We start from the raw sequence: 12,145 nt of genomic DNA on the forward strand, positions 1-12,145 counted from the left end.
CTGTATCTAACCCCGTGCTGTCCCTGTCCTGGAAGCGTTTGATGGGGGACAGTGTAGAGTTAGCTTTACTCTGTATCTAACCCCGTGCTGTCCCTGTCCTGGGAGTGTTTGATGGGGGAACAGGGTAGAGGGAGCTTTACTCTGTATCTAACCCCGTGCTGTCCCTGTCCTGGGAGTGTTTGATGGGGGACAGTGTAGAGAGAGCTTTACTCTGTATCTAACCCCGTGCTCTCCATGTCCTGGGAGTGTTTGATGAGAACAGTGTTGACAGAGGTGTACCCTGTATCTAACCCAGTGCTGTGCTTGTTTCGGGAATGGGGGACAGTGTTTGGGAAGTTTTCCTGAATGCTCTTTTCTCTTTTATTACAGAAGCCCATTGACGGTAACTGGGGATCCTGGGGGCCTTGGGGCCAATGTTCCCGGACATGTGGTGGTGGTGTTCAGTTCTCTCGACGTCGCTGTGACAACCCACTTCCTGCTGCCTTCGGGAGATATTGTCAGGGACGGAGAGATATCTTCCAGTCTTGTAACCTTGCTCCTTGTCCTGACAATGGTGAGTCTCCAAGTATAACTCCCTGGTTTTTCTTATACAATGCATCGTACTGACCCTTTGATCAAATCTGCCCAACCACATGATATTTGTCCTGGTAATATTCCTACACACCCTCACACCATCTCTCATTCGCCCAAGCTTAGCCACACAACTTCAGACTCATCTTCCCTTACAGTCTCCTACTCCCTCTCTCTCTCTCACACACACGCTTGCCCTCCTTTTGCACATTGTCAGCCTTTTGCACACTCACCCTGTTGCACAGACACACTGTTTCTTGCACACTGCACTCACACACGCACGCACGCACCACTCTCATAGAATCATAGCGATGTACAGCACGGAAACAGACCCTTCAGCCCAACCCGTCCATGCCGACCAGATATCCCAACCCAATCTAGTCCCACCTGCCAGCACCCGGCCCATATCCCTCCAAACCCTTCCTTTTCATATACCCATCCAGATGCCTCTTAAATGCTGTAATTGTACCAGCCTCCACCACTTCCTCTGAGAGCTCATTCCACACACGTACCACCCTTTGTGTGAAAAAGTTGCACCTTAGTCCCTTTTATATCTTTTCCCTCTCACCCTAAACCTATGCCCCTCTAGTTCTGGACTCCCCCACCCCATGGGAAAAGACTTTGTCTATTTATCCTATCCATGCCCCTCATGACATATGCCTGCTCTAAGTCACCCTTCCTCACACACAGTCACTCTTACACTCAACCTCACATTAATATCCACAAGGTAGACATAAGCAAGCACCCGCTGGGGAAATGTCAGCAAACCGCCTCCCAATTATCTAACCATTCTCGGATGTGACAGGTCAGACGTATCGGGCTGAACAGTGTGAGGCCAGAAACATACCTGCTCCCAACGGGCAGGGTTACTACCAGGAGTGGGAGCCTTACTATCATGGAATTCGCGAGGCTGACCTCTGTAAACTGAACTGCCTCCTCAAGGGCACCTTGCAAGTCACAGTTTTCAACATCAAGGTCAGTTGTTTCTTTCAATACATTTTAATCAACGTGAAGGCTATTGGCTCGGCCGGCATTTGCTGCCAAAGCCTAGTTGCCCCTCAACTAGGTGATGGTGAGCTGCCTTCTTGAACTGTGACAGTCCATGTGCTGTGGGTTGGCCCACAATGTGCTTAGGGAGGGAATTCCAGGATTTGGACCCAGTGGCACTGAAGGAATGATGATATGTTTCCAAATCAGGATGGAGAACTTGCAGGGGGCTGGTGTTCCCATGTACCTGCTGCCCCTTGTCCTTCTGGATGGAAATGGTCATGGGTTTGGAAGGTGCTGTCTGAGGATCTTTGGTGAATTTCTGCAGGGCATCTTGTAGATGGTCCACCGCTGCTACTGAGCATCGGTGGGGCGGGGGGGGGGAGGGAAGAGAGAGAGGGAGGAGAGGTTGAAAGTGATGGATTGATGCCAATCAAACGGGTTGCTTTGTCCTGGGTGGCATCAGGCTTATTTGTTGTTGGAGCTGCACCCATCTCGCCAGTTGGGGAGTAATCCATCAAACTCCTGACTGGGGCGTCAAAAGTGACATAAGGGGCAACTTTTTCACACAGAGGGTGGTACGTGTATGGAATGAGCTGCCAGAGAAAGTGGTGGAGGCTGGTACAAATACAGCATTGAAAAGGCATCAGGATGGGTATATGAATAGGAAGGGTTTGGAGGGATATGGGCCGGGTGCTGGCAGGTGGGACTAGATTGATTACAATATCTAGTTGGCATGAACGAGTTGGAACAAAGGGTCTGCTTCTGTGCTGTACATCTCTATGACTCTAAGAGGTGAGTTATCCACTGCAGGATTCCTAGCTTCTGATCTGTTCAGGTAGCACTGTATTTATAAGGCTAGTTCATTCAGTTTCTAGTCATTAGTAACTGCCAAGATGTCGATAGGGAGGGGTTCAGTGATGGTTACACCATTCAATGCCAAGATCTGGTGGTGAGATTGTCTCTTATTGGAGATGGTCATTGCCTGGCATTTGCGTCGCAAAAATGTTCCTTGCTACTTGTCAGGTCATGCCTGGATAATATCCAGATCTTGTTGCATTTGAACATGGACTGCTTCAGTACCTGAGGAGTCGTAAATGGTGCTGAACATTGTGCAGTCATCAGTGAACATCCCCACTTCTGACCTTATGGTGAAAGGAAGGTCAGTGATGAAGTAGCTGAAGATGGTTGAGTCTAGGACACTACCCTGAGGAACTCCTGCAGAGATGTCCTGGAGCTGAGATGACTGACCTACAACAAGCACAACCACCTTCCTATGTGCCAGGTATGGTTCCAAATTCTGCCCCCGAATCCCATTGTTTACAGTTTTGCAGGGGCTCCTTGACACCAGTGTCAAGTGCCGTCACTCTCAACTCACGTCTGGAATTCAGCTCTTTTGTCCATGTTTGAATCAAGGTCAGGAGCTGAGTGGTCCAGGCGGAACCCAAACTGGGCATCACTGAACAGCTTATAGCTGTTTTCGACCCTTTCCATACCTCTGCTCATGATTATCGACTGATGGAGTGGTAATGTTGGATTTGGGATGGTTTGGGTGAAGACACGACCCTGAAGGCCTCCTGCAGACACCCCTCAGCGGTGTCTGACTGTGGTGACAGACTCCCCTCCCCATCCCACATTCCCCCCCCCCCCCCCACCCCAGCTCTTCCATTGTGCCACACCCTCCCCTCTTTTATAGGTGAAGGACGGGACTCGGTGCACTCCGCACAGTGATGCCGTTTGTGTCCGGAGCCGGTGCGTCAAGACAGGCTGCGACGGGGTCATCGGATCGAGGAAGCGGTACAACAAATGTGGGATGTGTGGCGGGGAGGACTCGGCTTGCAGGCGAATCATCCGCCGTTTCCACAAGAGGACGTGAGTCAGAGTCCACTACGCCTCTCAATTTTGCCACATCCCTCAACGTCGCCCCCAAGTTCCAGCCTTTTCACTTCTGCCATGCAACTGCACTACAGAAATCATAGAATCCCTACAATGTGGAAGCAGGCCATTCGGCCCATTGAGTAATCACCAACCTCCCCGAAGAGCATCCCAGCCAGACCTAACTCCTACACTGCATTTCCCATGGCTATCCCTGGACATTACGGGGCAATTTAGCATGGCCAGTTCACCTAACCTGCACATCTTTGGACTGTGGGATGAAACCGGAGCACCCGGAGGAAGTCCATGCAGACACAAGGAGAATGTGCAAGCTCCATATATGATTCGGAGATGCCGGTGTTGGACTGGGGTGTACAAAGTTAAAAATCACACAACACCAGGTTATAGTCCAACAGGTTTAATTGGAAGCACTAGCTTTCGGAGCGCCGCTCCTTCATCAGGTGGTTGTGAAGCAGGACCATAAGACATAATTTATAGCAAAACATTACCATGATACATTGAACAAACCGAGATTGTTAAGTCTTCCTTCTTTTAGAATGGATTTGCTGGTTTCAATCACATTCTCGAGATAATTTCAGGTTTTATAACAAAAGGTGACATCTCAGCTCAGACAATGCCTTAAAGGTGTGAGTCAGACAGGTTCTATTTCCAAAGTGATATTCACAAATATTATATAGATTCACTGCCTGCATTGACTGCTTGCAGGTTCGGCATTTTTTGAGCAAAATAGAATGTATCTGTAAATATAAAAATCACACAACACCAGGTTATAGTCCAACAGGTTTATTTGGAAGCACTAGCTTTCGGAGCGCTGCTCCTTTATCAGTTGGATGAAGGGACAGCACTCTGAAAGCTAGTGCTTCCAAATGAGCCTGTTGGACTATAGCCTGGTGTTGTGTGATTTTTAACTTTGTGCAGCCCAGTCCAACACTGGTATCTCCAAATCATGTCTGTAAATATAATTCTGCAAATGCAAATTCACCCTACAAACTCATATGTGCATGGACATGCAGGAGAGAGACATTGAATGTGTGTATGTGATTGCATGCGTGTGAATGCACGTGAGAGAGTGTGTGTTTGCATGTGTGCAAGTTTGGTAGAGTGTGTGTGTGTGCGTGCAAGTGTGACAGGGCACAAGCCTGTGAGGGGGTGTCTGTGTGGGAGGTGTATGTGTCTGCATATGAGAGAGAGCTTGAGTAATAGAGAGGGTGTGTGAGAGTGTGTGTAAGTGTGTGTGTGCGTGTGAGTGTACAGTGTCATGGGGCCACCTGTAGTGTGACATGAACCCAAGGTCGCAGTTGAAGCCATCCTCTTGGGCCCCGAACTTGACAGATGAAGAACCGGTTGTTAAATGTTGTGATTGAAGATAAAGCGGATGAGTTGTAGGACAGTGCTCGGAGATTGGCAGTTGTTGGTGTTGAGTACTGTGGCTGTTGCCGTAATCGTGGGGATGCTGGTGTAGAGTGCTGAAATGTCTATAGTGACAAAGAATATTCCCGGTTCGACTGGTCCGTGGGTGCTGTGTTTTTGAGACAAATCTGTAGCGTCTCCCGCTCCATCTCCCACTCCTGAGGCAGAGACTCTAAAGCTGCAACGTGGACCAGCCGTTTCAGGACTCCCACTGAGAAAGGTGGGCCTTCTTGTTTTGTTTCCTCCCCCCTCGTTTATTTTGATCTCAAATCGATGCAATGCAATGTGTTCAAAACAAAGCTGATCCATGAACTCTGTCAATAAAAGCTCAGCAGCCAAGGCACAGAGCTCTCTCATCCCTCTCTCTCTCTCTCTCTCTCTCTGTGTGTATGTATGTGGGCAATCCCTGGGGGCAGAGAAATTCATGTAAACCTACCCCTTTCTGTCTGCATTACAGACAGGAATCTCATCGAGGGGCTCAGGGTGGGGTATGTACAGAATAACAGACACCCCGGGCGTGAGTAACAGACTTGAATCTAATCGAGGGGTGCAGGGTGTGTTATATACAGAATAACAGACACCCCAGGCATGAGTTACAGACTGGAATCTAATCGAGGGGTTCAGTGCGGGTTATATACAGAATAACAGACACCCCGGGAGTGAGTTACAGACTGGAATCTAATCGAGGGGTGCAGGGTGGGTTATATACAGAATAACAGACACCCTGGGAGTGAGTTACAGACTGGAATCTAATCGAGGGGTTCGGGGTGGGTTATATACAGAATAACAGATATCCCGGGGAGTGAGTTACAGACCGGAATCTAATCAAGGGGTTCAGGGTGGGTTTTGTACAGAATTACAGATACCCAGGAGTGAGTTACAGACCGGAATCTAATTGAGGGGTTCAGTGTGGGCTATATACAGAATAACAGATACCCAGGGATGAGTTACAGACTAAAATCTAATCGAGGGCTTCGGGGTGGTTTATATACGTGTAGGACAAAGGCCCTGTTTCCACACTATAGGGATTCTTTGAATAGAAGCTGGGGGTCCAGTGTACAATGGGTTCCACGCTGCCTTCAGCATAGCCAGAGAGGTTCTGACATCGGGTCCCATTGCCTGATACGATGGGTCGTCCTGGTGTGTTGGCTTTGTGTGTCTTCGGAAGGCAGTAGAAGTCCCCTACATGAAAAGCAAGTGGGATGAGATGGTATAGGGAACTCTGAAATACTGGATCAAAAGTCGTGATCAATGTGTTTAGTTCACGGGTGTGCTCTTTGGTCGGATTGGCCAGTGGTTGTCTATAATGTTCCTGGTTGTTCAGTTGGTGGTACACTTCTTTACTGTAGTCTGTTCTATTCTGAATGACGATGGGTTCGCCTTTTTCTACTGGTCTGATGACAATGCTACAATTGGTTTTGAGAGCATGGGTGGCATTGCATTAGATTAGATTACTAAGATTACATTAGATTAGATTACATTACAGTGTGGAAGCAGGCCCTTCGGCCCAACAAGTCCACACCGACCCGCCGAAGCGCAACCCACCCATACCCCTACATTTACCCCTTACCTAACACTACGGGCAATTTAGCATGGCCAATTCACCTGACCTGCACATCTTTGGACTGTGGGAGGAAACCGGAGCACCCGGAGGAAACCCACGCAGACACGGGGAGAATGTGCAAACTCCACACAGTCAGTCGCCTGAGGCGGGAATTGAACCCGGGTCTCTGGCGCTGTGAGGCAACAGTGCTAACCACTGTGCCACCGTGCCACCCGCACGATATGATCGGGTGACGTTTTGCTCTACCTTGTGGGTACGGCTGATGACTTTGGTCGCTCCTCTCCAGATCTCAGCGATTGTTCTGGTTTCTCGGTTGACTCATTGGGATCACTGCTGACATCTTGAAAGAATTCCTGCAGACCCTCTCTCAAATGCACACACGTACACCTCCCACACACACACACGCCCTTCTCACTCACTCACACTACCAAGCTTGCACACACGCAAACACTCACTCTGTCACCAGCACTCACATGCACACGCTCACTGTCTGTCTCTCTCTCTCCCTCGCCTGTGTGCACACACATATACGCCTATGGAATGAATTTGTACTGCAGAATTATATTTGCAGATACATTCTATTTTGCTCAAAAAATGCAGATCCTGCAAGCAGTCAATGCATGCAGTGTATGATTTAAGATTGGTCTGACTCACACCTTTAAGGCATTGTCTGAGCTGAGATGTCACCTTTTGTTATAAAACCTGAAATTATCCTGAGAATGTGGTTTAAAAGAAGTTCTGGGATTTACATATTAAAAAACCGAAACCAGCAACTCCATTCTAAAAGAAGAAAGACTTGACAATCCAGGTTTATTCAATGTATTATTGTATCACTGTAGACCTTTGCTATAAATTCTGTGTCTTACGGTCCTGCTTTACAACCACCTGATGAAGAAACAAATGTTCAAAAGCTAGTGCTTCCAAATAAACCTGTTGGACTATAGCTTGGTGTGGTGTGGTTTATAACAAACTCTGCACAGACAGTTGCCCAAGGGTGGAATCGAATCTGGGTCCCTGGCTCTGCGAGGCAGCTGCCACCCAGTGAGCACCACTGCCCCCAACATTCAGCACTTGCCCCTTGAAAGATTCGTTGCTCTCCCTGCCACTTTCCACCCAACTCCGATATACAAACAATTCCAGGGATTATTACCTGGCCCTCTCGACTCCTTGGATCCTTCCACAACCTGTTCTCTTGACCCTGACAGCCTTGCCTCTCCACCGCTTCCCCCCTCCCCTTCAACTCACCTACCAGCCCCCACCCTCAGACGGATTAGTCACACAGGCTGCAATTGAACGGCTGATAATAAACCTGGGCCATTTTTGAACTGAAGCCTCCCATGGATCTCTTCCAGGGTCAACTACAGCGACGTGGCTGTGATCCCCATTGGGGCGGCCAACTTCAAAGCACGCCAGGAGCACAGGCGAGGGCAGACTCGGCTCACGGCCTACCTTGCCCTGAAGAGGTTGAACGGCAGCTACATCCTGAACGGGGACACCCAGATCTCGGGTTTTGACAGCCTCCTGAGCGTGGGAGGGGTGGATCTGCGGTACTTGGGCTGGAGCCCACAGCGAGACGTGCTCGGTGCGGTGACACGTGGCGGGCTGACCGAGCCGCTGGTTTTGCAGGTGTACACCCCGAGCAGGCAGCGGGTCGTCAGGGTCCTTTACTCTTACTACATTCCCAGGGAGCAGGCAGGTGACAGAAAGCCCATTCACAAGACCGCTGTGACACTAACCAGCCACGGTGCAGTGCCCAATCCCACACTGACTGAGTGCAACATCCCCAATGCCACAAGTCCCACAATGGTGCACCATGTCACGTTGCCCACTCACACGCCAGCTGAGATGCTAACTACCCACATTGGTGAAGACACGCTGGCTACTCTCAGCCACCCTCTGACACCAATCCTCCACACAACAACCAAGGACACAGTGCCCAGTCATAGACCCACACCCACAGTAGCCAGTCGTAGACCCACATCCACAGTGCCCAGTCGCCTGCCAACATCCACAGTACCCAGTCGTAGACCCACACTCTCAGTGCCTGGTTACCCGCCAACATCCACAATGTCCAATCGCAAACCCACACCTACAGTGCCCAGTCACCTGCCAACATCCACAGTGCCCAGTCGTAGATCCACACCTACAGTCCCCAGTCGTGGAACAACATCCACACTGCCCAGTCATAGAACCAGACTCACAGTGCCCAGTCGCAGAACCACATCCACAGTGCCCAATCACAGAACCACAATGCCCAGTCGCAAGTTCACTCCAACTCTAACCCCTCGCTCGATTACCAAAGTCACATTGCAGTATGGCCAGCCGGGTAAGAGGGAGCCCTCAAGTGGCCTGCACAATGCTAAACTGCCCACTCCCAAACGGCGTACCCTCTCGCTTTACAGACCACCACAGCCCACCCGCGTTCGGCTTAACCCACCACTGCCCCAGACCAAAGCCTCCTCCACCAGCTGGCACCCTGGGCCATGGCAGAGCTGCTCAGTCACATGTGGGGTAGGATGGCGGGTTCGGTGGATACAATGCCTGGACAGGCGTGGTGTTCTCTCAGCGGGTTGTGACTACCAGATGAAGCCAGCGAGTATGGCTCTGTGTGTGATGCAGAGGTGTTGAGGGGGTGGGGTGGTATGGCCTCTGTCTTCAACACCCGCCTTCCCCTAGGCTCCTCATGACTAGCCCCATTCAAACACTCCCAGGTAAGGGACACCATGGCACGAGATACAGAGTAAAGCTCTCTTTACTCTTTTAAACTGAAAGTAAAGCTTCCCTCGACATTGTCCCCATTGACCACTTCCAGGACATAGACAGCACGGGGTTAGAAATCAAGTAAGGCCCCATCTACAGTGTCCCCATCAAACATTCCCAGGACAGGGGCAATGCGGGGTGAGATAGAGTGAAGCTCTCTCCACATTGAGCACATCAAACCCTCCCAGGACAGGTACAGAACAAAGTCAAATAGCATTTAAAATTCCTTCTCATCTATACCTTCCAGGTGCACAGGGCAGATTCAGCACGGGTTTCGACACAGATAAAGCTCTAATGGAATTTTAAATTATTGACTGTCTCTGTTTCAACATTCTGCCTATAAGATGCTGGCTTTCAGTCAGGGTCTCCCTATGACTGATGCTGCTTTATAATTCACATTGCGTTGTGTGATGTAAATCCCTTCTCTTGAAATTGCTCATTCAAATGAATTGATTTTAAGCAAAATGTTCTGATGTGCGCCCTTCATTTGTTAAAGTTAGCACCCCCAAAGCTGTCTACCATCTACACGGCACAAGTCAGGAGTGTGATGGAATACTCCCGACTTGTCTGGATGGATGCAGCTCTAACAGCATTCAACAACATCCAGGACAAGGTCGCCTGCTCGATTGGCACTCCTTGTGGCTACGCCATGGGTTGGCTATGTGACCATTCCCTTTTTTAGGTGTTGATACAAAGGTGCCAAGATGGAGGCCAGGTTACATAAGAACTTCCCACAATAATTCACCAGGCTAAGGAAAGACTTAAACTCCAGGGCACCTTTGGTCACCCTCACTTTATCTCCCAGGGTGTAACACTGTCCAGTCCACTCTGTAGCCCACGTTGGTCACTTGGGGTGCCTGGAACACACATTTTTCCCTTCTAAGGCATACGTCGGCCTGGGAGAAACATCTAAGGACTATGTCCAAGTTCTCTAAGTGCTCCTTATTGGTCTTCCCTGTTATTTGCATGCCATCGAGATAAATGGCAACCTGGTTCAGATCCTGCAAAATGTTCTCCATTGTCCACTGAAAAACTGCACAGGCTGACGATATCCCAAACGGCAGTCTTGTGTATTGGTACAAACCCTTATATGGGTATTAATTGTAGGATACTCCTGGTACTCCTCACCTAACCACATCAGCAAATACACATAGCTCATGAAGGACAGCAAATCCCCCCACACCCACCCCACCTGCCAGCTTTGCATATAAATCCTCAATGCAAGGCACCGTGAATTCATCCAACTGCGGAAAGCAGTTTACTGTTTGTTTAAAATCCCCACAAAGACAAACTGACCCGTTGGGCTTCACAATCTGTACAAATGGGTGTTGCCAATTCCACAAGTTGGACTGGTTTGATGATTCCTTCACTTTTAAGCCTTCTGATTTCTGCTTCTATTTCTAACCATAAAGCAACTGGCATTGGGCAAGCCTTGCAGGATCATGGAATTTACTTCCTGGGCAACATGCAAGGTGGCCTTGACTCCTTTGATAGTTCCAAGACCTTCCTGAAAATCTTCCGGGTATTGAATTAGGACTTTACTCAGGCAGCCATTTTCTAATCAAAAAAATGTTGAGCCAAGCTCGGTGAAGATTTCTCAACCAGTTTCGTCCCAAGGAGCTTGGGCCCAAGCCTTTTACTACAATCAGTGGTAACTGAATCAACTGCTTCTCACAACAGGCCAGGACCAAAGTCTACCCTTAATCTGTAAACGTTCACCAGCATAGGCTCTCAGTCGAGCTGAGGTCCTGCGAAAACCTAAGGGTTGGAGTCCAGAGTGAATTTTGGTGAAGTCTGATTCCACAATCACTGATACAGCCGCGCCGGTATCGTCCACCTTTCGAACCAGGTAACCACTTCGCTGGATGATTATTTTGAATGGCTCTGATTTGGACGATGCTAAGCAATTCAATTGGCCCAAGCCCGATCCAGGTGGACTCTCCGGGTTGTCACTTTCCTGGATATTGACCCATGAGTTCTCGTACTCAATTTAGGTCCAGTGTGACTCTTTTGCTGTCTTGTGTCCACATACCAGTAGCAACTATATTGGCTTGTCAGCCTGGATCCTGTCGAAAATTTTAATCATTTGGCCAATGCTTGGATTGGTTTTGGAGTTTTGCTGTGGGCTGACCTGGAATCCCTCTGCTCAGTATCTGTCATGAGTGACGCTCTGCAATGGCCTCCACTCAAGCGGTGTTCCCCGAGCTCAGTCAGACTAGCAAGGGTGTCCACTTCCATCAGAATACCCTGCCAATCATCTCTCCACTTGCTGCATTTTCCTATGAATAAGCCAGTTGTAGTGTCTGTTGTAGTCCAGTTGGGCTGCAGCTAGTAGGTGCTTTTGCATGGTTACATCATTAATCCCACACACCAAATGATCTCTCAGCATCTCTTTAATAGTTAAACCAAAGTCTCAATCCTCTGCCAGGCATCTTAATCTGGTCGAAAGTCCAGATTGTGGACTCCTCTGGTTCTCAAATTGCCGAGTAAAATTGATAGTGTCTCAGAATTAGAGGAGTCGTGAGGTCGTAAGATTCCTTAACCGAATCGGTCAACTCTGGAAAGGATTTAGTATCTGCCTCAGGGCTTCTAATAACTGAAAAAGCTGCGGGTCCACAAGCCTCTCAGGAAAATCACTTGTTGCTTTCTACCTACCTCATTGTTATTTGCTCAGAAGAAAAATAACGCATTCTTCCAATATACTGGGCCCAGTCTTCAACGGCAGGATCAAGTGAGACAAGCTTCCCAAATAACAATACGATACCAGAAATGTTTACCCCCAACTCAAAGATGACTTAGCAAGTTTTGAGAAGATTTATAGCTCAGGTTGAGGTTGGGAGCAAATTTCTTTAGGAGCGTGCTTTTCTCTGGTCGCCACTGAAATAACTCCGCAGAAGCTGGTAACCTGTCACCAAGTCACCCTTTATTTACACATGGAGAGACCCTGACACGGACCCA

The 12,145-nt window shown here is 49.0% G+C and overlaps 1 protein-coding gene across 1 annotated transcript in view; it reads left to right on the forward strand.

Annotated features, from left to right (window-relative positions):
• LOC122544771 (A disintegrin and metalloproteinase with thrombospondin motifs 4-like) overlaps positions 1–9,619 on the forward strand; it is a 73,959-nt gene extending 64,340 nt beyond the window's left edge. The window contains exons 5-8 of the mRNA XM_087981756.1: positions 370–553; positions 1,376–1,545; positions 3,254–3,429; positions 7,780–9,619. Coding sequence (XP_087837882.1) covers positions 370–553; positions 1,376–1,545; positions 3,254–3,429; positions 7,780–9,055 — 1,806 coding nt within the window. The 3' untranslated portion in view covers positions 9,056–9,619. The remainder of the gene's footprint in view (positions 1–369; positions 554–1,375; positions 1,546–3,253; positions 3,430–7,779) is intronic.
• Positions 9,620–12,145: the final 2,526 nt, after the last annotated feature.

Source organism: Chiloscyllium plagiosum, unplaced genomic scaffold (genome assembly GCF_037043375.1).
Source record: "Chiloscyllium plagiosum isolate Xiang-an unplaced genomic scaffold, Cpla_swu_hap1 HiC_scaffold_40, whole genome shotgun sequence".
Taxonomy (NCBI): domain Eukaryota; kingdom Metazoa; phylum Chordata; class Chondrichthyes; order Orectolobiformes; family Hemiscylliidae; genus Chiloscyllium; species Chiloscyllium plagiosum.